Here is a 27,653-nt window from a genome sequence, read left to right as displayed (position 1 = left end):
ACTTTAAAAAAAATTTAATATCATAGAATGCTACGTTAGCTCTTCTATTGAGCTCAATGGATTTCTTTTAATTTTCTGAATAATAAGCAAGAGTAGAAGAAGAAGAAAATTAAAAAGCTTTGATTTATATATTCGTTTTTGAATTTTTGATTAAATTATTTAAATTTTTTAATAGTTTTTACATAAATAAATATAAAAAAGATATTCGCAAATAAATAAATCTTTGAGGTGTTATATGATTAGGGTAATTAGGATAATTAGAATCGGTTTTATATATAAGCTAAGCTAACTTAGGGCCTCATACTACGAGGTCTTCATGCTTTTAAATTTATTTTTACTAGCCGAAGAGAATAGTCTCTTGCAAATTGAGTCCAACATGACCGAGTGAATAAAACCACTAAAGAAATCGTGAATTCTTGCATGAGTGATGGGCTGGCCGCATGGAGTTTTTCGAATTTTCTTCACGTATCTAACACTTAAGTAGGGCCAATTTCCCATAAAAAGGCCTCCTGGATGGCATACTCCCTTTGCAGATCTCCCATGTGTTGGGGTTGCCTTATGGCTTATGCTAACAATCCATTCCAATCTTGGATATTGTAACTTACAATTACAACGAGAACTGGCATTGTTGATAACTAAGGATTATTTATACAGATTTTTAAAATTTTTAGGAAATTTTTAAGATTTTTATACTCTATATATTAAGTGTTTTAAATTTATTATTACTGAAAAATATAATGAAATAACTAAATTAAAAATTGTCTATTAAATTCGTAATTCTAATATCGCTTGTTAAAAAGAAACATAAAATAATAAATTTTTACAAAAATATCATTAAGGAATTTATTTATCTGAGGAATTTCGCTGTCGTCTCTTAAAATTTCATTAAAATTTTAAAGAAATTTTATTCCTCCAACAGCATTAAAACGATTATTCATGATTTTTTTACGTTAAAGTATGAAGAATATATTTAAAAAAAATTGATTTCGTCGCGATTTCTTCAAGATTTTATCGTTGATCTGTACAATTTTTTGCTGAAATTTCGTTTCTATAAAACACATTTTACAGAAATGTAAATGCTATTTAAGTTGAAATGCGTGGTCTACGTGAAGAATTTGATCGAGGAAAATTTCATAACATGTTGTTATAAAAATACTTTTGGAAAATTTGGTTTCTGTGTAAGGAAATTTTCGGATACAAACAGAAAATTCAAACATTCCTGAAGCTTTTTCAAGCCATTATACATTGAAAAACGTTGTAGGGATGTGGTATCATGGCTGCAACGTTTTTCAATACTATAAAATTTCAATTACCATAAGATTGTTAAAAGGATTTGATTAATTTTTCACTTAATATATAAGAAATGTTTTGAAATTTTTAGATTTTGTACACATTTTTAATGAAATTTTTCGAAAATGATAAATGATAAATTATATTCATTTAAACAAGAAAAATATTTTTTAAGTTACTGTATAAAATTTCATCATTTGCAAATAAATTTTAAGATAGTTATTAAATATTTTTTGTAGAGTTGAACCTCCAATAATGGCAACCTCTCAACAACGGCCATCTCTAAACAGTGTCCATTTTTTCAGGAACTTTTTATTTTTTTAGAAAAGTGTGCATACAAGAAAATCTTCAAACAGCGGCCATGTTTTATGTGCCCGTCAGTGGCCGTTGTTCAGAGGTTTGACTTATAAGATTTTTTCTCTATTTAACGTGATTCAAATCAAAGTTATTTCAATAAAATTTCAAAAACTACACGTAAAAGTTACTTTAACATTTGATAATTTAAGACATTTTTCACTATTTGAAGAATAAAAATTCCAAGAAATTCTTTGAATATTTATTCTATCATTTACTATGACAAAATATTTTAAGAATAAAAGTTTAATTTAAAGTTTAAATTAAAGGCAGATGCTTTTTTTTCTAAATTAGAAAAAGAAATTCTTATAAAATCTTAGAAATACCAAAGTAAATCCATTAATTAAAGTCGAATGAATCTAAATAATTTCTAAATTAATTATTGACAAAATTATTTTTCGTGTTAAAATACAATTAATCATTAAGTATAGAAGTTATATATTAATTTAATTTTTAAATTAAATTAAACCATTAAAAATTATATTAAAAAGTAAATCGAATAAATACTGTATTAATTGAGTTCGTTCAAGTTTTATTCTTTACTTAAAAATAATAATAAAATTGAAAAATAAAGGAATTCACATTTATTTAATTCAAATTTAAAGTAGCTAATAGGGTTTCACTATTTACAAACGACAGTTAAACAATCTTTTGTCTGATTCGCTGAATTTAAATTTTTAAAAAAACGAACTCTGAATTGACCAATCAGCAGTTATAAGTTTACAAAATTACAAACTATGTTATTCGTAAGCATAATTTAATAATAAATGGATAAAATAAATAAATAATTTTCGTTTATATTAATTTTTGATCGGGTTCGTCTCTTTAATTATTTATCTACTATATTAACAAGAAATTAAAATCTTAATTTATAAAATGTTTAAAATATCTTTCTTAGTTTCTATTAATGAGAATTTGTATTCTTATTTTTTTACCATTAAATTAATTAGTTTTGTATTCTATTTAAATTATGTAAAACTTTAAAGTGATAGAAAGTTTGATACTGTGAATTTATTTAATCAAATTGTATAATAATTAATTATTATTTTAAATTTCATTTAATAAATCAGCTTGAATATAATTATATTAATTAAGATAATAACAATAATAAGATAATTTTGATTTATTAATTTAAATTTAAAATTTTCGATAAGATTTTATATTAAGAAATTAAAGTCATCCTCTTTGATTCGTTAAATTCAAATTTGAATTGTCCAATCAGATCAAATTTAAATTAAATTTTTTAAAGCTGTAAATAAACTCATTGTTATAATTTAAATTAGAATTAATTAAATAAAAGTCAGTCTGCTTTGTATTACAGTTTTTATTTAAAAAATAATAATTTCGATTATTTGAAGTTTTTATTTAAAATATCTCTTAAAGTTTTATAAAATTATATAAAAAAATATAATTTGATTTATATTATGGGGCATCAAGTTTTGACTAGTATTTTGCCCAATTCCAATTTCCCTCTCAAGAAATATCTCTAGGTTATAGCTTAGGGATTCTAGGTGATAAAACTGGTCAAAATAATATTTCAAACTTAGTAGGCCATAATGGGTCCACTACCTTAATATTTTTATTTTTAAAATATTCTTAATATTTCCTGAAGTTCGGCTAAAATTATTTTTGAGTAACTTTTAGCGCCCAGTGGGCACTAGAAGACCTTATTTCTGCGTTCATCGTGAGTTTTGCTAGGCCCACAATGGGGGTGGTCAGGTACCAAAGGACGGGACCCGATGAATCCGGACAGATCACCACGAAAAATTTCTTGAATTGCTTGCCCGAATTCGATTTCTCTTCTCTAGAACTGTTGGCTGATGTAATCGCCTTAATTATACGACTTCACCCGTACTTTTTAAAAAACTAATTCCAAACTTTTAAACTCATAATCTAAGGTAACAACATGAGAAAATATTTGTTTCAGTGGTTATGCATTATAAAACAATTTAAATTTTTCTCTTCTATTTAATCAAAACTTACGAAAGCAATTTCCAATTCATAAATATTAAATATATATACCATTATTCTACTTACATAAAATGAATAGAAATTAATTTTATTAAAACTTTTTTGAAGTTTATAGATGTTATAGTGGATCGTTATTATAATAAAAATGAACATTGAAAACAGCCATTGGAGATGGCTGTTATTGAATGAGTTTAGAGGTAGCCATCTACAATGGCTACCTCTAAACGGCGGCCATTTTTTTCAGGAACTTTTTCGAAATGCATACAAGATATCCTCCAAATAACGGCCATTTTTTAAACATTTTTATTTAAGTCGCTCCGTATTATGTCCGCAAATCTAGGAACTGAAATTTCATCCAGTTCTAATTAAGATAGAAGGCTGAAACTTTCAGGGCATACCTAATTCCGACAGCAACGCATTTTAATGTTTAAATGGGAGGCACAATTCTACCATCTTCTCCGTCCGCAAATATGATAAACATAACTAAATGTGGAATTTAATTATGATGTGTGTGCGTAAATGTATACGGTGGGTTTGGCCCATATCCCAGCTCCAAGCCCAGAAAACATGACCGTAAAAGCGTTTTGTTTTAATTTTTTTTTTAATATATTAAATTTATTATTACTAGTGACTATTGTTTTCTAGGTTTGAATGTATTAATCAGAAGAATTTGTTCTCGTGCAGCATTTTCCTAAACCCAATAAAAACATATTGAAATTTAATTAAACGAAGTCTCACTTGATTCATATTTAAATATTTTAAAAAGAAAGTGAAATAATCTCATTAAAATAACACGAATAATCTTATCTTTTCAGGAAGTAAATCCGTTTTACATCAGCTTAGATGCAAGTGCAACTAATTTAGCAGATTCAACTTATAGTTTCCTTAATACTAGCAAATGGTACAATGCAACTTTATTGACAGACTACAATGTTTTTTCATTAAGTATTGCAAATCGTCTCAAATCGCTGACTTCTTCCCAGAATCGTTTAAAAGTAACTTACTTACGTACAGACGATAGCCAACGTCTGTTTGATCAACTGAGTGCTTTGAGGAATAGCGAAGTTCGTGTTATAATCTTGTCCTGTGATAGATTCAACGCTTACAAAGTCTTCCAAGAAGCTTCAAAATTGGATATGTTAAATGGACAATGGATTTGGATATTGTTAGAACATTCTATTACTTACAATCAATTGTATCCGCCTGGTTTGTTAGCCATTAAGTTACGACGTAGAGAAATTGAAGATAACATCTTTAAGATGATAGCTAACCTGTTAACGACTGCTTTTAGAAATGTTGATATTGCCAGTTTGTATAAGAGATTTAAAAATTCTACCACCGAAATTAATTGCAATGAGTTGTTCTCTGATGAAAGAAAGAAATTTTCGTCCATTCTTTTCGGGTAAGTTCTTTTGTACTTTTTTTACTTTGTTGAAGAGTCGCGCTGGTAATTTCGTGTTCGTTAATTAAATTTCGCCATTAACCAATCGCAAAATATCGATATTGGAAGAAATATAATTGTATTTAAGTAATAAAGGTGAATTGTAGCGATATTTCTGTTTAGTATTTGTGTTCTTCTTTGTGTTGTGTGTATTGTATTTGTTGCGAGTATTGAATTTGTTGTATTTGTTGTGTGTTTTGTGTATTCTTCTTAATTTCATAATTAATGACGTATTATATTTAGTGTTATACTGATTGTTTATCTAGCATAATTTAATAAATTTTTATGGTCTTTATTCATGTTTTAAATTAAATATTTTATTAATGTCTTTTATTTTATTTATTTACTTATCTCCTCCTCTCTCTTTTCAGCCTAGACCATTTGAATTGGTCTACCCCCTAATAATAATAATAATAATAATAATAATTAATAATAAAATCTAAATTAAGCTTATGTCGTACTACTTCAAATATAAAATGCATTCTGGCATAAAAACAGATTACTCAGACATAAATTGGATGATAATTAAAAGTAAATATTATGTAAAACAATTTATTAAAGAACACAACCATTAATAACATTATTAAAACGAAGTATAATTAAAAGAAAATACAAAACAAGCAAGAAAAACTACAAAATTTTTATTGTATACAGACTTGTGGCGTGACGAAGAGTACCTCGATATAAGAATCACCTCGAATTTAAAACTTTAATTTCGGAAATTGCTATAGAATGCCTTAAATTTCTACATAGTACAGATTTGATGTATCTATATATTAAAATATCATAATGAATAATGTATTTATACGTATAATAATGAATATACATGATAAGATTTTAATTATAATTCTCTATTATTCATTTGTCATTATAATTAATGGAAATTACAATAGAGATATTTAATTCTCTCCAAAGATACATATAATTCGAAATTGTATACAGTGTAATTACATACTGAATACAGTCAGTATAAAAAATTAACATGTATAAAATTATTTTTAAAAATTCATCAGAGTTATAGCTTTATGGGGCCCGAGTAAATTAGAGTTAAAGGACCCCTGTACAACTCCTTCAGATATTTTTCCTTGAGAAATTTTTTGAGCGAAATGTTTCCTTATAAGAGATGGTTTTGGTGGCCCCTGTTGGTGGGGACCGCAGGTAATTGCCCTTTTTTTCACTTACCACTGAAAAAACTTATTTTTTACATAAAAATACTAAATTTTTATTAAAAATAGATACATGTAAACAGAGTATAAAAAAATTTTGGTTCCCAAGACATTCTCTGTTCACATGTTCCCACAGGGAAAAGGAAAGTTTTTTGGAGTCACAACAATGTGCCAAATTAATTATACTTAATTGAAGTACAGATAATTCGATGTTAGATAATTATTCTTATTTAAATCAATATAAAAAAAACAAACGAATAAAAATAAAATGGATACTTCTCTATATTTGATTCACTAAAAACACTAAAAATCCAGGAATTTTATTGTATTTTCCCAGTTAAAAAAAAAACCAAAACAATTCAAATTTTATTTAAAATAAAAAAACTAAATTTGAATTTTTATTTTTATAACAGAATATTTTTTTAAAAAAATATATTAAGAATATTTCAGAATATTTTTTAAATTAATAACAAAATATTTTTACTTATTATTTTATAATAATGGGAAAAAAATAAAGTATCTAAATTTTTAAATTTTTGTATATAAAAAAATGTACATTTTAAAATAAAATAATAAATTATTTTTTCTTAAATTGAATACAAATAATAATTTTTTATTTATAAAAATTTGGATTGAATCCAAAGTGTAATATCTCTTTTAAATCCAATTTAAAATAAATCTTTCTTCTCTGATATCTCTTAACAACCAAAAGAAGTCATTAAGGAAAGTATAAAAGACTTCCTACAATTGTTTTAATTTATTTTTCTTTTAAACTTTTTCAAATTTCTAAAAATAAGTGTTTTAATTGAATTAAATCTCCTCCTTTTTTTACAAAAACAAAATTATATTTATTTAATTCAATGTAATTTAATTTATATTCTATCACCTTTATAATGACTTTTAATTATTTTGATGAATTTTTTAAAATTATATTTGTAAATATTAACAAAGGGAAATTTTATGTTGATTTGTAAATTAGAATTTTTTCTAATTTTTTATAATAAATTTAATTTATAATTTTTAAAAAATTAATTGTGATTTTTTAAAATAATTAAGTTTAAATGTTCATTATTTTTTATTAGATAGATTAACAATTACACTTAATTATTTTTAAAATTGTAATTAATTTTATTTTTTAAAAATTAATTATATTTTCCATAATTAAATTGAAATGATAACACTTGTTTACATTTCTTATAAAATATATCAGCTTTTTTCATGTTTTATTAAATTATTAATTGTAAATAAATAAATTATTAATTTTTAAATTTTTTAATTGACAATTCCTCTTAAAGAATTACTAAATAAATTAACTTACTTTTTTAAATATAAAAATAATTCTTATGTGATTTTAATTATCAGAAATTATAATTAATTTTTTAAATCATGTTTTTATATTATGTAATCAAAAATTATCTTACATTTAAAAAAGGCCTTAAAATTCAGCTTAAATTTTGTAATGATAGCCAGGCATTCATTGAGGGCCTGTCAGTAAACAAATGGATAAAACTAGTAATTGGTCGCGGCTTCGCGCCTTAACATCAGGTTGACTACGTTGAATTTTCCGTGTTTTCACGTATCTATGACCTAAATAAGGGCCAGTTTCCTAGCCAACGGAACACATAGGAGCCTGTCTAGAGAAGTGTCTCCCGGGAGGCACCCCCTAGACAGGTAGGCACACATGGGCAGACACTAAAGGAGGCGTCACATGGGCAATGCGTCACAGATAGCCTGTGTGGTGATTTGCTTAACCCCTAATACTATAAGGGAAACTAGTAAGGCTTTTTGGATTAGGATCTTTATTTAACGAGCATCAAACAGGACCGTATTTAGATTAGCTTTGAATATAAGCTATAACAGGGCTGTAAGAAGCCTTTTCTCTTTGCCAAATAGTAGTAAACTTATAAGCATGAGGCCCTAAGCTACAGATTACTATAGCATATGGCCTCACGCTTATTACGCAAAAATTTTTATTTTTAAAATACATACAGCAATAAAAATTTTTAACGTTACATTGTGTGGTTTTAATATACTGATGGCTGCATAAAGGTAAGTGGCCAGGACCCTCTACTCGAGTGAGTAGAGATAACTTTTATACGTTTCTCGCATGCATACTGACAATTATTTAGAAAATTCTATACAAAATTCAATATATAAAGTCTCATAAATATTAAACAGATTAGTGGAGTGAATATGACAACCGAGTATGAGGCATTGTAAGCCATTTTAATCATATGTACCAATGAGAAATCTATCTGACAGCTGTTTTATTTTCATTTATTCTTATATAAGAGGAGGAAGAGGAGGAGGAGGAAAAATATATGTGTGTACATAAAGAATTTCCGAAACAGTTTCCATGGTTTATCTACGAAGATGAAGAAATTTCATTCTGAATCGATTTAGATATTTAGGAATAATGAAGGGAAATATTCAGAGAAAATGATTCCGAAACGGTTAGAATGATGGGCTAAGTCGTAGGATGGATGCAATTGTCGTCTTTCCAAAACATCTGTGTATCGAATATGGTCCATGAGTATTTTCATTGAGTAGTCTATCAACCGATAACAAAGAAAAAAGTAACATCAGGTTGAATGAATCTGAAGATCGATGCAAGGATCCGGTCATCAAGAAAGTGGTCAGTTTGATTCAAAAGACTTCACTCTACTGTCTAAAACCTTGTTTTTCTTACAATAGAAGCTATTTTAAGCCATCCGAAGTTTGGTAACTTTGACTTTAATTTAATTAATTTTATAAATTAAGAATTGTCCATTTTAATTAATTTTCGTTGGCAATATAGAAAGAGTTATAAGCTTATTATTATATAATTTATATTTTTATTGTCTAAAGATATTACTCCTTAAAACAAGATAGTAATTGTTTAGAGTATAAAATATTTGGTTTTTTATGCTAAACATAAATACATTAGGTTAATGTGGATTATTTGAGTGCTCTTTAACTCCTTTTTTCCCTGGGGGAGCTAAGAGGACCTTTTTAGCAAGTCCATTATTAGTTTGGCCGGGCCTACAATGGGGTGGTCAGATGGTGACGGATAAGGCCGACGTATCCGGAAGGATTTGTTATATGTTAAGTGCTGTTACAAGTTGCCATCTTTCTAATATATACTGGCCAGTGGCGAACTACTATTTGTGCAATCTGTTGCCTAGTGTCTCCCTGAACACCCTAAGACACCAGGCAACGCAACATATGGGCTATCTGTATGGGAAGTGCTTTCCCTACACAGATCGCGCATGTAGTTTATAGCTTTGTTTTATCCCACCAATCCCAATATAACCAGGGACCCAAAACAGCTAGGAATTCTCGGCCTCTCACATAGCCGCAATAACCGAAATGATAAAGAACTATTTGATTAATGTTTACTCACCAGTTTCTACTGTTTATATAAAATGTATATAAACTGATAAAACCAGATTATAAATAAATAAATAAATAAAATGGCGTGATAAATATTTAAGTGCAATTGCACTTAAATATTAAATCTTTGAATGGAGCTGCAATTGGTGCCACTACCTCTGCTCCAAAGCCCTGGACCGAAGTGAGATTAGGGCCTGATTAGTCATAAATATGGGTCAATTTCTCTTTGAAAATCATAAAATATCATCAAAATAAAAAACTTACAACTTATTAACAACTACTTTAATTCATATAAAAGATTAATTTTAAGGTCCTTCTGTATCCGTGGCTTTGGTCAAGCGGCTCTACTTACACATCTTCTGTCTGGCTCTGGAAATAGATGTGTTTAAAATTTAGATAATGTGAGAAACGGATGACAAGAGAAAGTAAGAACTAATCTTTCGTAGAGTAGTTAAAGAAAGACAAAAAATTTGTAATAGAATCGTAAGCCTCTTCCACTTTTGAAACACAAAGAACTTATGAAAAACTTAATAAAACAATTTTGTTATCGTTAATCAATGAAAAATCATAAAATTTTAGGTTCTTCTGCGTTCTTCTAAGTTCTAGATGCCGGCCAAATGGTTATGCTGACCCTCCTCTTTACTATATATCTGCAATTGACTTAGATTATGTTCTATTGTGAAAGTTTTCGGTAATAGTCCACAAATTATCGACCTTTGACAAAACTGGATATCATTTCTTGATCATTATCTTTTATAAGCGAACAATAACAGACAGTAAAGAGGAACTTATCTCCTGGAAGACCTCCTGCTGGAAACTACGCTTCCTCTCTGACATCAGAGTGGTAATAGTTTCTATTATACAAAAATAGTAAAAATATCTTCATAGAAATTATGATAAAGAAAATGAGATTAAAATTGCCAAAAATAAATTATCTTCGAGAAAGGTGAGAGAAAATATTATTCCGGTTAATGGCTTTGTATATACGCTACTTCTTTGTGAGAGCATTGTGTTCAGTCAGTAATTTCACTGGAGAGATAATTATTAAAGCGTTTTACATAAAAAAAAAAAAAAAAAATACAATATAAAGTGACAAAATCCGAAAAAGAATACACGTGAATTTCTATCATAAATATTCATCACAGCTTTACTTTTCATTTTTGTTTCTTTCCATCTGTGATCACTAACATGGCCTTTTTAATTGGATTAATAGGATAAGGCAACGTAACACATGGGTAATCTGACGTTCTATAAGAAGCTGGCCCCTATTTAGGTGTTAGACACATGAAGAAAACCTGGAAAATTTCATACAGCCAGCTCAATGTTCATGAGGCGCGAACCTGCAACCAACTATTGTATCGTGTATCATCCACTTATGGACACCCTTTTTTTTCGTCATATCCAAACCACGTAGACAGCTCTTCGTTGGTGTGGTGCGAACCCGCGATCACCGAATACCAGTGTTCGATGGTTTTATTCATTCAACCACTTGTGGGCACAGCTTTTTAAATCATATCCATTGTGGGTTCGGCCAAGTGACAATGCAGAGGGGGAGGAGGAATGAGGTATCCGGGACAGACCAACCCCGCAAAATTATTTTCTGGATAATAACTAGAAATTCTCATAAAGTAAAACTGGGATAACAATTCTACAGATCTATTTAAAGATTTAAATAACCATTGATACTTTTTATTCTTTCAAATCTTCTGCCAAAGTTAACATTATATAAGACTATTAGTATTTTTAAAGAAAGTTCTGGAAGAAAAACTTATCAAAGTGAATATAAGTCAAATACGTCTTTTTTTCTCTTAAGAATTGTGAGCAGATAGAAATAAGCCGTCTTGAGAAGATTATGTCGAAGTTAATCCAGGAGCAAGTATCTGTTATAACGTCGTGAAAGAACAAGACGGGAAGGTTATTCACATACTTTTCTCAAGAAATATCGCATTATAATAGAAAGAAAAATAATTTTAAGTCAATTATTGTACATTTATTGCTACATTATTTCTATTTTAAATAATAATAAGCAAATCAAATAATATAGTAAAACATCATCAGATGGCCAGGGCAATTTAAGGTGTCAGTCAGCTTTCTGCTCTGGGTCACCCGGGATCGGATCCGAGTGGTCAGAAATGTCAGGAATTTTTAGGGGTGGTCTGTTTCTGATATCTTGGGCGCCGTCTCTTATCGCCCGGTTGCTCCGTTTTAGGCCTTTAAAAAAGCATATTAGTGCCTTAAGAGCGAAAAGAATTAAAAAAGATTATGTAACCTGTCTAAAACGGAACGCGTCGTTGGTTCATACCAGCATTTTCCAATTTAGCAGATTATCTTTTATAGACGGTTGCTTTTTTATTAATGAACTTCTCTATTATTACAATGAAACTATAATCGTAACAGAAGAAAACAAATGATAGCCTGTTACTTTCGTCACTGAGAAGTCGACCAACTTACAGCATTAAGATTTAGAATTTACTTTCTTAGGCCGAAAAACTTTGCTTTATGCAATTACTTCCCAAAAATGTCTTTTGTTTTCTCGTTAGACGGGTTTCCAAGTTATATCATTTTACATAACAAATCGTTTCGTTTTGGCATGTATTCTTCGTTTAGGCAGATTTGCATTTTACAGCCAGTCCGTTTTAGACAGGTTTTAGCCATTAGTTGATAAATATGATTAGCAATGTCATTTACATCATATTGTTATATTTTAAAAAATATTTGCATTCCAAAATTTGTTTGACCCTTCAAGAATTATCAAAATAACCAAAAAATTGGTTTTACTTATTGATTTTTATAGTTCATTTGGAATGAAAAAATGATACAAAAATGAATTCTTATATTTATAAAAATCCCTGAATATTATATTATATATTAATGTAACGTGGATATTAAAATTTAATTAAATCTTTTCGAAAATCCGTTCTCTGGAGTATCGTTTTCACATAAATGTCATAAAAACAATTTAAATTCCGAACTTATCGTGTCTAACCTAATGTTATATGATTCAATTTCATAATAAACAAAATATTACTGAGAGAAAATTTGATACACAAAGTTGTTTACGCGAAAAAGGAAAAAAACTTCAGGAAATTGCATTTAGGATCATCTTAATGTAAAATGATACGCTGTAGTTTAGGATTTGAATGGTTCGATCGAAACTGTTCAATTATCCAAAGCATGTTGTTCCTTAGTACTAAATACATTTAAATTAGCATCATTATCCCGGAGCAAATCAGTCAATCGCATTAGAGATTCTTTAAATCATTTATCCATCGCATCCCTAATTGGAATTTATGATTATCCAAACTTCATGATGATGATAATTATCAGTAGAAGTATGTTATACTTTTAACGAGTATTCTATATTAAATAATGCGTAAATTATTATATAATTTATTAAATTTATTAGTTAAATCTTTATTTTTAACATATCCAGCTCTGTTTCATCCCAAATATCAAAAGTTTCCCAGATCTCAATGTAAGACGTAAAACACCATTTAAAATAATAAATGTTTATAGAGAACTGTTTACCTATGTAATTCACTTTAAATTCAGTTCGTAAATTTAAGTTTAAAGTAATAATGATAATTTCTTTGGCCAGTAAAAATTTAAATGGCATTGCATCTAGCGAGATCGCATCACAAGTACTGTTTTAGAGATTTTTTAAAAGTATTTAAGCTTTAAAAATCCCTAAAATTTGTTTCTTATTGCATTTAGAAGTGGAATCTCATTCGAAATCATCCTTAATAGTTTTAATGTTTCGCTTATTGTCTGATGTACAGTACACCACCAAATTCATTTACAACTTAAAGCCATTCTAATGGACTTCTAACATTGTTAAATAAATGCATTAAACAATTCTTTTAAGATATTTTAAACATTTGTTTCTTAACTCTTCCCATTAGTAACTAATAATGAGATAGAGGGTCAATGGCTGAATGTTGCCAAGCAACATAATAAAGCAATCAGTCCTCCTACCTAGACTGTTACTATAGAAACCAACTTAAAACATATTTCAACTTTTTTTTAAATGGTTACGTATGTAAGTTAATAATATATTTGAAGTTAATTTACTTTTATAGATCCATTTTTTGAATATTTCTTTCTTTTTGTAAGCGTGAAGCCTGAATGACCTCCCTTTAAACACGCATTTCAAGATGGTTTCTACGAAGTAATAGAACGTTTAATATAATCAGTTTGTAGTATTACACATTGCAACAATCCCCATTCATCTTGTACAATTTTAAAATAAAGCATTTAATCACTGGATCAATGAAAGGATGGAGTGAAATTGTTAAAGTACCCGCATCGTTGGTACTAGCATTGATTGATTTATATTATCTAGAAAAACAACTGCGCGTTGTATGTTTAATTGAGTTTTAAATCCTCGGATACGTGACTTAATGATACAAGCAAAGAGTAAAATTAACTTTGAACATTTTGCAACCAGTTCCAGTAGTTGTATCATCTGTTTAGAATTGGAATTTTAAATTAAAGTAATTAATTATCCTAACTACTTAGGTACAATTCATGATTTTGTTAATGTATGTCTGTGTTTATTTTAGTCGTATAACTGAATTTGGATATATGTATGTAATTTAATTTAAATCATTTTCATGTAAAACATTCAATCAAGTCGCGCTACAAATCAGGAATTTGTTTAATTTGTCTTCCAAATTTTACGTGATTTAATAGTACCTGTAACATCACGCGATCGAACTGTGTGTGTGTAGTTGTATATTTATGTATATATATATAATGGACAGACAGACAAGTAGACAGATAGCAAAAACACTTCAATATAAAAAGAGATGAATACTTTAATTTAAAAGAATTATAAGTCAATAAAATTCTACTTTAAAAAATTGTCTTATGATAAATATTTGAATTTCATTTTAAGACTTGGAATATGTATTGTATAAAGTGATATTTATAGAATATTTTTAGCATAAATGATTGATAGATTAATTAATCAATCGATCAATCATACTAGTATTATTAGCATTAACTGAAATACGCGGAGCATTAACACATGAAAGCTGTATGTACATAATTTGGCTCATTACGAGTGGTCCGACCCGCTTTGGGATCAATCAGCGTAGATGAAGGATTGTAACTGTGCCTTCACTCTTCATCCATACTATTGTCTATCAACGAAAAATATCGGGGATTTGAATCGTATCCTAATTTGAATCCCATCATTATACTGTAGAATATTTGCAGGTATGCAATATATTGACTGCCGGATAATCGAGGAAGTTAAGGCTTCAGCCTACCTTTCTGGGAAATCCAGGATTAAATCCGACGAACGAAAAATCTCAGGAATTTTTTATGGGCCGTTAGTCCCGAATATATCGGGCCCCGTTTATCATCCGGTCGTCCCTATTGTGGGCTTAGTCGAACCCAAGATGGATATGACTAAAAAGGACCCTCTAGTGCTCACGGAGCACAAACAGTTTTTTTTTTTTTTTTTTTTTAATGTATGCAATACTATACAGGCTATTCGAAATATATATTTTTCCCTTAAAACATAATCAATTATAAAATTTTTACAATATTTTATTAATTAACATAACTTCTATGTAAATAAATTATGAACAATCGCGATTCGAATAGCATTCTGGAATTATATCATAAAATATATGTAATATAATTGTTAAATTTCTTTTTTAATAAATTTTTATATAATACAATATAATGAATAAACGAGAAATTTGTTCAATTTATCATCATGCCATTTCATATTAAGTGTAATATCATGCGATCGAACCAACCATTTTATAGATCGAATTCTTTGTTGAAGAAAGAATGGATCGTCCCGTTTTTACTAGCCCATAAAATTAGATTTATGTAAGCAAATTACAGAAGATCCAGGGTTCGAATACTATATTTTGTAACTTAAATCAACTGGCATAAGCAAATTTTATGTGTCATAAAACATTTCTTCTATAGAACTTTTATCTTTTTATCATAGTACGTAAAAATTTCTTGGCAAATTTTCGCGTTATTGATTTGTTTTGAATTTTTTTTATTGCCGAAAGTATCATAAATTTTCTTTCTTTGTTTTCTTTTTATCTTCTTCTTGTCTTTTTTCTTGTCTAGAAAACGAATCAGTAGAGATCACAATGAAACTTTTATGTCTTTTTCTCCCCCAGTCAATACGCCAGAGACAAATTTTATTTTGTTTCTCTCCTTTTCTCTGCGTACTTCTATAGTAACAAAAGAACGTTACTTTCGAATGTTCGTTAAGAACCATTCGAAGGAAGGTCGTTAGATTGTATTAACCAAACTTTTACAGATAATAAGATAAATCAGTTGAAGCATTTGTAACAGTTATATAATGGATAATTAATAGCATCTGAAGGTTATGAATATATTATCATTTTTAACTAAATTTTTCATATTAATATCTAATTATCTTGATGTAGTTTACATCAAATTAAATATACATTTATTGTGTAATTAATGTACAGTATAGTATAGAAAATCAGTATCGTACACTACAATTAAGTATAGTTAGCGTTATTTAAAGGAAGAGGAATTATAAGTGATTTTATCTAAAGTGTGATTCAAAACTTAACATTCGATAAAGTGGCTTAAGTTAGCTATGATTTTAATTTATGAATCGTATCTACCGCTGCACAGGCAGTTAAGGCGACAGTCTGCCGCTCTAGGGAATCCGGGATCGGGAAAAAACTAAGAATTCTTCATGGGTTGTCTACTTCAGATATGTTGGACTACTCCATTGTTTCTCAGACATGTCGGGTCATCTGGCTGCTCCATTGTGGCCCTGGCAGAAATAGTCGAAAGGAAGTATTGCATCTCTTTGGGTAATTATTCAAAAATTTTAAACTAGGCATGTACAATATAAACCATAGCGCTATGAATTATATATGGGTTAGCTCAAAAGTCAGCTAACCGAGATATACTGAGTTAAAATTTGTTCAGAATATAATGGTTTGGTGGTTTATCTGGTTACCGCAACGCAAAACGTGGACGATCTGCCGAGGGGAATGACTTCCAGGTTGACTTTCTGTAAGCCCCTATTTAAAAATTACAAACGTGATATAAATCCGAAAAACTCCATATGGCAGCGAAACCACAACCGATTACCAACGTTAATTGGTTTTATTCACTGGGCCACTGATGAGTTCCAGGAGGTAATGAATATAATTATGCTAAATGTAATTATTCGTGATCCAATCACTGTCGATGAAGAAACTGAATCACAATTATAACATTTATCTGTCTCAAGTCCGTTTTAACTATTCTTAAAATATATTTCTGACTTTTTCCCACTCATCATTTTTAGTTTTTTCCTTTCCTATTTCCATATATATCATTCGGCCGGGCCCATAAGGGAGACGGACTGGTGATGAGGGACTTGGCCCAACATACCCGGGACGAAGCACTCATGAAAAATTCCTGAAGTTGCTAGCACAGATTCGATCCCAGGTCTCTAGTGCGGATTTATTTTAATCCTCATAACTATCCGGGCGTCGGTTAAATGATTATTGGGCCATTTTCTGCTTTAATTTGAATTACAATTAACTCTATATAAATGCATATATAATATGCAATCAGCAAACATCATTTAAAAGTCATATATTTTTTAAAATTTTTGTTAAATTTAATTACTAATTTTCTCCACTTAGTGATAATTCCAAATGTATTATTTTTAAAATTTAGTTTAATTAAAATGAATTGGCAACAGTGAGAAAACCTCAACTCTCAAACGTTGCCATCTCTCACAAAACAAAAAAAATTGCTAATTTACATATTAAAAACATTAACATTTTAACAAATCTTTTGTATAAGTATAACTTATTTCTATAAAATTATAACTAAAAATTAATACATGATCATACTTTATTCTAATTAAATCAAACATTTATCATGTTATTTTAATATTATCTTTCGGTAATAATTTTTGAATTTATAATAATTTCCTTATAATTAAAATATCTGTTATAAAGATTACCAATAATACTCGATTTATTATAAATTTCTACATCTGTTTCCTTTGATTTATTCATGAATAATTACATATTATTGCATTCATAAAGCTATATGATTATCTCGCTCGATTGCCATATACCTAACTAATTATCTTAGTAAACTAATGCTAACTTCATTTATCTTCTGAAATCAAACTTTATTTGGCATTATAATTAGAAATTTATCAATTTTATTATAAATTATTCTACTAAAGGAACAATACTTAAGGATTAATCTATAAATATTTTTATATTTTAAATTAGTACTTTGTTATTTTTTAATATTTTTCAAGTAATGAATTGAATTGGCAACATTGACAAATATTGAAAAGTTTTAAATTTCAAAGTTCAGTTGGCAACATTGCTACGAAGTTTATATTTCTTACATTATAGATGTTTCGATAACTTACAAATTTACAATATTATTATAATATGCATATTATATATTTGATTATTTAACAAAATTATTTTTAAAGATAATTTATTCATTATTTTTTATATTGAGAAATTACCTGGCAACATTTACAAAATCTCAAATCAAACGTTGCCAATCTTTTCTAAAACATAATTTTGATAACATATATACATAGAAAACGTTAAAATTTATTATTTTTTTCTAGTTAAACATGGCATTGTGTTTATAAAAATGGCTAAAGAATTAATATAAAATTATATTAGAAATACCATATGTTTAGATTAGATCGATTTTTATCTAGTAGTACATATATATAACCCGTATAAAAATATAAATACACCTTTAAATAATATTTAAAAATGTCTGATGTGTTTGACAAACACGGAAACAACAATTTTATTTATAACGTTTTTAAGTTTATTGTTCACGTGATGAGAAAATTGATCTCCTTTTCAAGAATTTCTATTAAGATTCCCGACAATAGTCTAAATATAAATTTCTCAGCTCATTTAATTTTTAAAATAGAATTTTAACTAGCTAATTAAAGTATAAAATATATTTTAGGAAGCTCTCCTAGTATTTTATACTTATTCATTATGTTTAAAGCTTTTAAATGGCGGTAAAATTGTTAATTTCATAAACTTTACACTTAATAACAGGAACATATATGCGCTAAAAATATGTAATGAATAACGTGATATCATAATTAATCATTTGAATGACTCGTTATAGCATAGGAGATAAGTTATACCACTTATTTCCTTATCAAGAGACATCATCGATAGCTGAAATTGCATCGAAGATGAGCTTTCTCTTAATAAGAAATCGGTTAATAAAACTAATTAATTATTCCATTAATAATTAATGTCGTGAAGGAAATTTTTGGCAAACATGTTCACTTCGTTAGAAACGAATTTTGGAGAAAATTAAGCTATAATTATAACTCCTTATATAAAATGAAAACAAGTTGTGTTTGCCAACTCAAAATGATTAACGATTCACTTCTCTTAATTAAATAAAAAGATAAATTTCTCATAAGTCCCTACGTCAATGATGTGGCCATATTGATTCTCGTCGTCCAATCGCCCGCTCGTTTTTTTTTTTTTTTTTTTTTTTTCAAAATTCAATTTTGAATCTGCATACATTTTCTAATCGCTACATTTTATTTTATTTGTCATAAAGTATTTGAAATTTTATAAAATATTTTTTGAAGTTTTGATTTAAGATGCAGGAATGTCATATCTTTAACACGAGAAAAACGACTTGAATTAATTTTTTAACATTTTAAAATTATTATAAATTATTAATTTACGTTTATTCTTATAACAAATATATTTTAAATAAATGTATATGGCATTAGACAGTAAACTGAATGTTAAATATAACAGTTTTTAAACTATTCTCATGCTTTTAAAACTTATAATTTTAAAGTTGTCACTTATAGTTAGAAATTCTACACCCGAGAAGAAAGAATATTTTATATTTTCGTCATTATAAAAATAAAAATCATTTTTCTGAACTGACATTCTTTTAACCATAGGCATTTCCTATGGGAAAACGTCTTCTACTTTAATACCAAAAAAAGTATCGCTACAAATCTTTCTCGCAACAACTTTTTAAGTATTGATATCTTGTTTTTAAAATGCTCTGGTTGAAAGATCTTTTATTTTCGTATTAAAATTTAAAGAAATTCCTCGACAGATTAAATAAAAATTGTATAATTTGCATTTAATTAATTATTCGCGAAAGAATTGATCATCGAAGTTTGAAAAGTTCGTAACATTATTCTAATATTTCTTTTTTAAAAATAATAATAAAAAAGTAATGCTGACATTTTGACTCGATTGTTTACATTTTAAAATAAATGTTTGGGAAGCTTGCTGATTGTTCGCTATTTTTAGAATTTTTGCGTGATTTAAGATGTAAGCAACTGTTCGCATTCGAGAAAACACAAATATCTTAAGACGGAATTTTCAACAATTTAAAATAATATATTATAATTTCTTTCTTTTAACTTCATGTTTATTATTGTTATTATAATTTGTCCTTAAAATTTTTATGCAAATTTGTTATAAAAATTCTGTGCAATGTCGTCTATTATTCTTTGCTTGCATTGCTTGTCTCCATTGAGGGTCAGACCCTCTTAATGAGCTAACTATTACTAGTCATATAGGGTAAATATTATTCGTTAATTAATTAATTAAAATTAATATATTTATTTAAAATTGAAAATATTATCTTCTAAACATCTAATTTTTTTACAGTACAATTAAAATATGGTGAATAAATTCTGTAGATTTATTACCTCAGTTACGGGATAAAAAGAGCAATTTAGAACAAATATAAATTAGTTTGACTAATTAATATTTTGGCATTAAATATAAATTATTAATTTAATTAACCGTTAAAAATTTTATATTATAATGCCATAAAAACGTTGTTTAAGCTCGATTATCGAGATAAACATCCTTGCCAGTTCTCGATATCACGCTGCGATATGCACAGCATGTAACCCAGCAGTCAAATTCTAAAAATGACTTTGCACTTTGCTATACTGTTTCCTAACTGCTGTTGAAGTTATGAACAATTACCGATTCATTTATTCCTCTTAGATTAATTGGAGACACGCGTATGCCACTTACCAGTATACAAACTTCATTCGGAGTCTTATAGAACTATTACGAATCATTAAAAATAGAATATATAACTGTTAAAATGATTAATTTTTTAAAAAATATATTTTTAATTACAGAATTATCAAAGGAAATTTACAAAGTAGAAAAAAGAATCTGGAAAGAGGTAAAAAGAAAAACTGGATCTCGCCGGTTTTTGATATATTGAATTTGGTTTCAAGTAACGAAACTCTGAAATGGAAAACCGTGGGCAATATCAGCGGACATATAGTCAATTTAGAAACAATTGTATGGTTAAGTGAAAGTACAACCGGTCCTTCGCCCGTAGCTAGGTATAGATATAGAATCGTTACTGGTTACGCTCCGCCATTCGTTAAACAGTCCACCAGGATCGAAAATGGTAGCTGTTTACAAGGAGTGCCTTGCCTTCACGTAAACACAAAAGATAAAGATGAAATTGTTAAGATATTTGCCGATTTCTCTGCAGGAAGAAGGAAAAGTAACGAATACAATGTAACTTGTTGTGCTGGGATTGCCATTGATCTACTAACTTCGATTTCCCGTGATCTTTTTTTCGATTATGACTTGTATGCTGTGGCTGATGGCTTTTTTGGTACTTATAGAAGTAAGATGTGGAATGGTATTACTGCAGATTTGATCAGTGGAGCTGCACATCTAACATTTTCGGCATATAGTATGACTAGTGAACGATCTTCTGTTGTCGATTATTCCGTCCCTTATTTTCATTCTGGTGTTTCTTGTCTAACCTACACTAAACAGAATGATGTGCCGTTATCTGCCTTTCTAATTCCTTTTAGTGTTCAGTTGTGGATTGCTATATTTGCTAGTCTCACTACAACAGCTTTAGCAGCAGCACTCTATGAATGGTTCAGTCCTTTTGGATTAAATCCTTGGGGAAGACAAAGAACTAAAAACTTTACTATTGCTTCTGCCTTGTGGGTGATGTGGTCATTGTTATTCAGTCATCTGGTTGCCTTCAAAGCTCCAAAATCTTGGCCAAATAAGGTGCTGATTAATCTCTGGGGATGTTTTAGTGTTATCTTCCTAGCCAGCTATACTGCCAACATCGCTGCATTGTTTGCTGGTATTTTTTCTCAAGTACGTGTCGACGATTTCCATGATGCTATAGTAAGTATATATTTCTTCTTATATATTTATTTTTTGAAATTAATGATCTAGATAATAATAAAATTGTTTTAACTTTGTAAAAATATCTTTAAAAAGTATTATTATCCAAAAGAAGAATCTTTAAAGCCAGTGTAAATAAACTTAAAAAGAAGACTCTCGTGAAGCTACACTTTCCAAAAAAACAAACAGAAAAAAATAAAGCTGTTTGTACACTCTTCTAATTGCAAGCAACAAAAATAATTGTTTTTACTGTCTTCAATAAATAACTCGCAAAGTAAATAATTTATCCTCAACAAAAAAACAATAAAAGAGAAAAAATATTAAAATAATTTTGATAGAGAACGTAATAACCTCTTGAGAAACTACACATAAACGGAATTGAAATCAGTTCTTAAGCAAAAAATAATGTAAACAGATCGAATTATAAAACAAAATAAACTACCAATCATGTAAAATTAAAGTTAATTCTCGAGAGAATTTAATATAATTCATTTGGTTTATCACAGCTTCTATCGCAAAAGACGGGGACCGCTAAAGGAAGCGCCGCTGAAAGCTTCGTACACACAGAGAATTCCCAATTGTGGAAACACATACAGAACTACGGAGTCGATAATCTGGAAGATGGTCTACAGAAACTGCGGTAAGTCACTTTCAATTATCGGAGAACAAGGCTTTCTACTCACTATTCCCTTAGACAATAATCTGACCCAAAGTGGTCATTGTTTAAACAAGCTCAATTGCATTACTCTTATTTTCTTCAAAGTATGAAGCCGGCGGAACTCTTGTTATGTTCGAGTACTGTATACCAAATTCTTTTCCTTTTGTCATTGAAAAAAATGAGCGTTACAACTTTGGTTTGTTTCTCAATCATTTTAAAAATTTAAAAAAAAAGAAATATTTTCAAAGAAACGAAAGATAAATCCGAATGTTTTAAAAAATCAATTTTTATTGACGCTACCAACCGCTAGGCGGCTTTAAAGATTTGAATTTATTTTAAAATAATTTTTTTTTGATTCTGTTTTTTCGGCACTAGGGAGACTTTAGTCGAAACCCGTACACGTGGTTTTTTTAGTAATTATACAATTTAATGACGTTCTAAAATTTAAGTATTTGTAAGTCAATTTACTTGGAAAGGGTACAATTAATTGCGGTTTGTTGTTGTTTGATAAATGTTAAATCATTAAACGGATAATGGAAACAAAATTAATTGTTATAAAGGCTGTTTAATTAGTTAAAGTAATTAGAGAAAATATCGAAGTTTATAACGTAAATTACGGAATTTATTCCTTTAAAATGTTTTTGAATATAATTATTATTATTTTCTTGACTTTTTTAAATACAGAATTGATCCAAACAAAACCTACAGACTCATTAAAGATCTCATTAATGATAAAATTAAAGTGCTGTAAATGTTTATACTGCTTACAATTTCAATTTGGCTGTGTTTAACTAGCCAGACTATGGAAACTTTTGTGTTAAATATTATGTATCTAATAGTAAATTCTCGTATAAAATTAATAGTGTTTTAACTGTTTAAGTAGTGAATTGTATTGTATATAGTATTAAATATAGTTTACTGTATTAATGTATTACTGTAAGAATTACTGTATAAAGTATATTTTATACTTTATACACTATACAGTAACAGTATACTTTTTTTAGAAGTAGGCTATACTGATACTGTATAGTGTTACATGGGTTTTACGGTATAGTTCTGCTAAATATTGTAATAAAAATTTATATTCAGTGTATATAGAAATTATATAAGAATTTTTGGTTAATGTTATTTATGGTTCCAAAATGGCGGCTCGTCTCTGATTCCAGCAAATAAAAGAAAGGGAACAGTGGGGACGCACGTTCTAACCTAACCTAACCTATTCTGATAATTTTGTTGGTAATAATTATGGTAATTTATTAGAATAGGTTAGAACGTGTGTCCCTACTGTTTCCTTTCTTCTATTTGCTGGAATCAGAGACGAGCCGCCATTTTGGAACCATAGGTAACATTAACCGAATTGTTCTTTTAAACTTTCATAAAAATTATGGTATGTTTATAAAAACCAAACTTCGATTCAGCGCCTTTCAACATAGCGCTACTCCCATAGTGTCAATGAATACTTCTGTACAGATCTTCATAAATATTAAATATAGAACCGTAGAATAGCTATAAATAACTAAATGTACGAATCTGCATTGCAAATTACTTCGTTATTACCAAGTAACTTCCAAATTCCCAAACCCAATCTTATACGTAGGCCTGTTTACTCTATATAATTATTATTGCTTGAGGTAACACAGTTTAATACCATATTCGATTTAGTGACAATTTCGAAAGCGAACAAATGGCGCTAAATCGAAGCTTGACAGTGTATATTTATATATACACTATGTTTCAAGTTCTATAAAACAATTTAATTTTAAAATATTAAAATAATAAATATTATGATTAACGGAGTTGATGTAAGTACTGTAATTTATAAGTTTATTTTATTTAAATAATTATAAAATAAAATTTGAAGGAATTTATATTTTAAATTGCATGTTTCTTGATTTGTTTACACAAATAAGGCAATTTAATGATGATGTGTTATATTATGTATATATAAGCTAACACTTTTAAGAATATTATTTAGACCCTAAGGCCTTTTCCGAGCTTAAAGGCTTGAAAAATCGTATTCATAAAATATAATACAGTCGTACAGTCGAACCTTTTACGGCCACCTTCCAACAACGTCTACTTTTAAACAACAGCCATTTTTTCAGGAACTTTGTTTTCGAGCAAATAAAAATGCATAGCAAATAACCTGGAAACAACCGCCATTTTCTTATGTTACTGTCAGTGACCGTTGTTCAGAGGTTTATAAGCTCAAATTTAATTTTAATATATAAATCATATTTATTTAATGAAAAAACCAACCAAGATCCGGAAAAAAAGAAGTATATTTTGGCTTAAGATTGGAGTCGAATTCATATTACAGCATTCGATGTGTTAACGAAGGATGTGGGTTAGAATCCCATCAGTGCTACAGAGCATTATTATTATTATAGATTTTGAGGAATATCTGGAGAAAAAAATACGAAATAATTATTCTTGTAGATTTCCGATGAAAATAACTTTAATTTTCAAATTTGTTCAATTTAACTGAAAATAACATTTTCGGCCATCTTTTAATGGCCTTCTTCACTAGTAGAACATCTAGGAGAACAATATTTTGAAAATGACGTGTCAGCTTATGTAGAAGATAGATTAACCACATGTCGCGTTTCCGTATACAAACAAACAAACAAACAAGCTAAAGATAATGTCTTTGGATTATCAGTTTGCCAGACTTGTCTGCTAAAAAAAATAGTTCGGCCTGAATCAGACGATTTTTTGGCGGAGGGATAAACGTGCAAGTAACGCGGTTTTGTTCTCTATCCTGTGGACAGTATAGACAACTTGCATGTGACGTTTGGAGTCCCGGATGTACGTGTTGCGCATGTGCGTTTTGCCCGGTACCATGTCTGTGACGTTTTCGTTCCATTTTAACCTCGCTTGATACATGACAGAGTAACCAAACTTTAAATGGGGAAATGTTACCACACGGCACTTAGAATGATGCTATGCAATGGTCAATAAAACTATCACAAAATGTACACGTTTAGTTAGTACAACGATACAACGACCAAGTGTTATAGTTTGTTTAAATGTACTTAAATTTCTCTTGCTAGGAAAGGTGTTCTGAAGAACTCTTTACCAAAATCATTGGTAAAGAGCCAGTTGCTACAAAATTGAGTTTTAAGTAATTTGTATGCTTTTGTGTGGTTAAGAGTTAAAATTTGGGTTATTAAGACGAGGTGTCATCATATTTTATTCTTGGCCATGAACTACTGTCCTCTAAGAATGACTTTTCGTACGGATCAACTCCACTGTACTATACATTACAATTTTACTTCTATACCAGTTGGCATCCTGACTGGTAAGAATTATTAAATAACCTAGTAAAAATTCCAGTAACGAGTTGCGTAACTTTCCCGGTGTTGAGATCTTAATTAAAAAAATAAAGTTTATATTATTAAACATAAATAAATTTGTGTATGGCGCCATCATTTATGAGATTTTTGTCATAAAAAGTTTTTTATATTTTTAGTTATAAAATGGCTTTAACTACCAAAATTTAATAGCATCGATCCCCCTAATATGCAAACCTCCCTGCAAAATTTCAGAAATTTTCCACAAAAGATCATGGGAATTGTTAAACTTCAAACTGGATGAACAAAATCGTACCCAATTCATACAAACAGAGAAAAACCTCGAAATTTCTTTTGCATTTCTCGACGTTTCAATGTCTCCTGAGACCAAAAATGTAAAAATATTTCTATAATTTCCCTCTGTTATATATAACAGAGCCGAGAAAGTAAAATGCATGTTTTAACACGTGATAAATGTTCAGAAGCAAGCTAAACTATATATACGCCTCCATGAACAGCACGGCACAAATATGGCGCAGGAGGCGGAGCGATGTCCATTTGGTCAAGTGAGATGATATTCATGCAAGTTCTCTATAGTAGCTATGCCCGATGTTTCCCGGGCGAAAAGTAATAAAAACAAAAATTAAAATGAAAACCATATAAAAACTTTGGTTATTTTGGTCTACAAATGTTATGGTTATCATGAAGTGTCAACAAGAAGAGTAAGGGTATCCAGCATCATAGAAGCCTATATTTTCTGCAGAGTCCTAAATAATAACGAAGAAAACCTTGGTCCAGGTCACTGGAGGGATTTAGGAATTAATGGAGGATGAAATCGGGAGTTGTATTGTAGTTTTATGAGAACGTATGTTTTCCGATGGATCTTAGAGAGTTACTATGAAAAATTTGGAGCAGATCGGTCAAAGGGTACAGAAGTGTATACAGAACAGTCACTCAGACAAGCGTTGTATTTTATATATAAAGTAAAATTAAATAATCATAGAAATAACGTGTGAATATATCGAATCTCTCGTGTTCTGTATAAGGAGATTTCTTTATTAAAAAAAAATCCAAAAACAAGTTGTTTAACTTTCCGGGCAACATTTAAACTGCATGTGTGGCGCCATCTGTTATGGTATTTTATTATTAAAAACTTTTTAAATTTTTAATTATTATAAAATGGCAAGAAGCTTAATTTTCAGTGTAGGGATGGGTTTTACAAACGAAAATTGGAAATGCTAATAACGAGTAAAATTGTCAACCTTTAGTAAAAGTAACGAGATAAGACGCACGACCCTCTTTGTTTCCTCCCCAGTCGACCTTTATTCACCAAAATTTATTAGCATCAATCCTTCTAATACACAAACCCATAATGGGCTCTGGGATCGTTGAAAAGAAGTCCTCTTAGTGCCTACAGGACGAAAAAGGAGTTTAAAAGGGCTGTATAAAATAGCGCATTTCTTATAATCAAGTCTTTCCTATAGATATTGTAGAGTCAAGTGTTTACAAAAGAAATTAAAGTTACGAACACGATTCCAAAGCAACCAAAGTACCAAATTTTAATATTCTTGATAGTTTTTCTGCCCTGTGGCTCCTAAAAGGTTATTTTTTTAGCTAGCCCATTAAGGGTTCAGTTAGGTTTGGTACGGGGGACAGATCTCGACATATCCGATGGGCCAATCCCGAAAAATTTCTGGTATTTTTCTTGGATTGGATCTCGGGCTCCGGAGCAATCCAGATATTTTACCTCAAATCAAAACAAACTTCCTTTTAAATTATACAGTTGAATTGTTCGGAAATTTCTCAATTAAAAAATGTGCTTGAAAATATTTCAACCATAAGTATGTTTGACTTTACACCAAATAACTCTACAAATTACAATTTGAAACTATTTGATTACTACTCGTTTCCATACCA

At 28.9% G+C, this 27,653-nt stretch overlaps 1 protein-coding gene across 1 annotated transcript in view; it reads left to right on the top strand.

The window, feature by feature from the left end:
* The window catches only part of LOC136973656 (glutamate receptor ionotropic, NMDA 3A-like), an 81,977-nt gene that overhangs the window by 34,832 nt on the left and 19,492 nt on the right, over positions 1-27,653 (top strand). Inside the window, exons 2-4 of the mRNA XM_067268398.1 lie at positions 4,431-5,017; positions 20,756-21,785; positions 22,292-22,425. Coding sequence (XP_067124499.1) covers positions 4,431-5,017; positions 20,756-21,785; positions 22,292-22,425 — 1,751 coding nt within the window. The remainder of the gene's footprint in view (positions 1-4,430; positions 5,018-20,755; positions 21,786-22,291; positions 22,426-27,653) is intronic.

This window comes from Centruroides vittatus, unplaced genomic scaffold, assembly GCF_030686945.1.
Source record: "Centruroides vittatus isolate TY-2023 unplaced genomic scaffold, ASM3068694v2 contig_3255, whole genome shotgun sequence".
Classification (NCBI taxonomy): domain Eukaryota; kingdom Metazoa; phylum Arthropoda; class Arachnida; order Scorpiones; family Buthidae; genus Centruroides; species Centruroides vittatus.
This window is presented reverse-complemented; position numbering and strand designations above follow the sequence as displayed.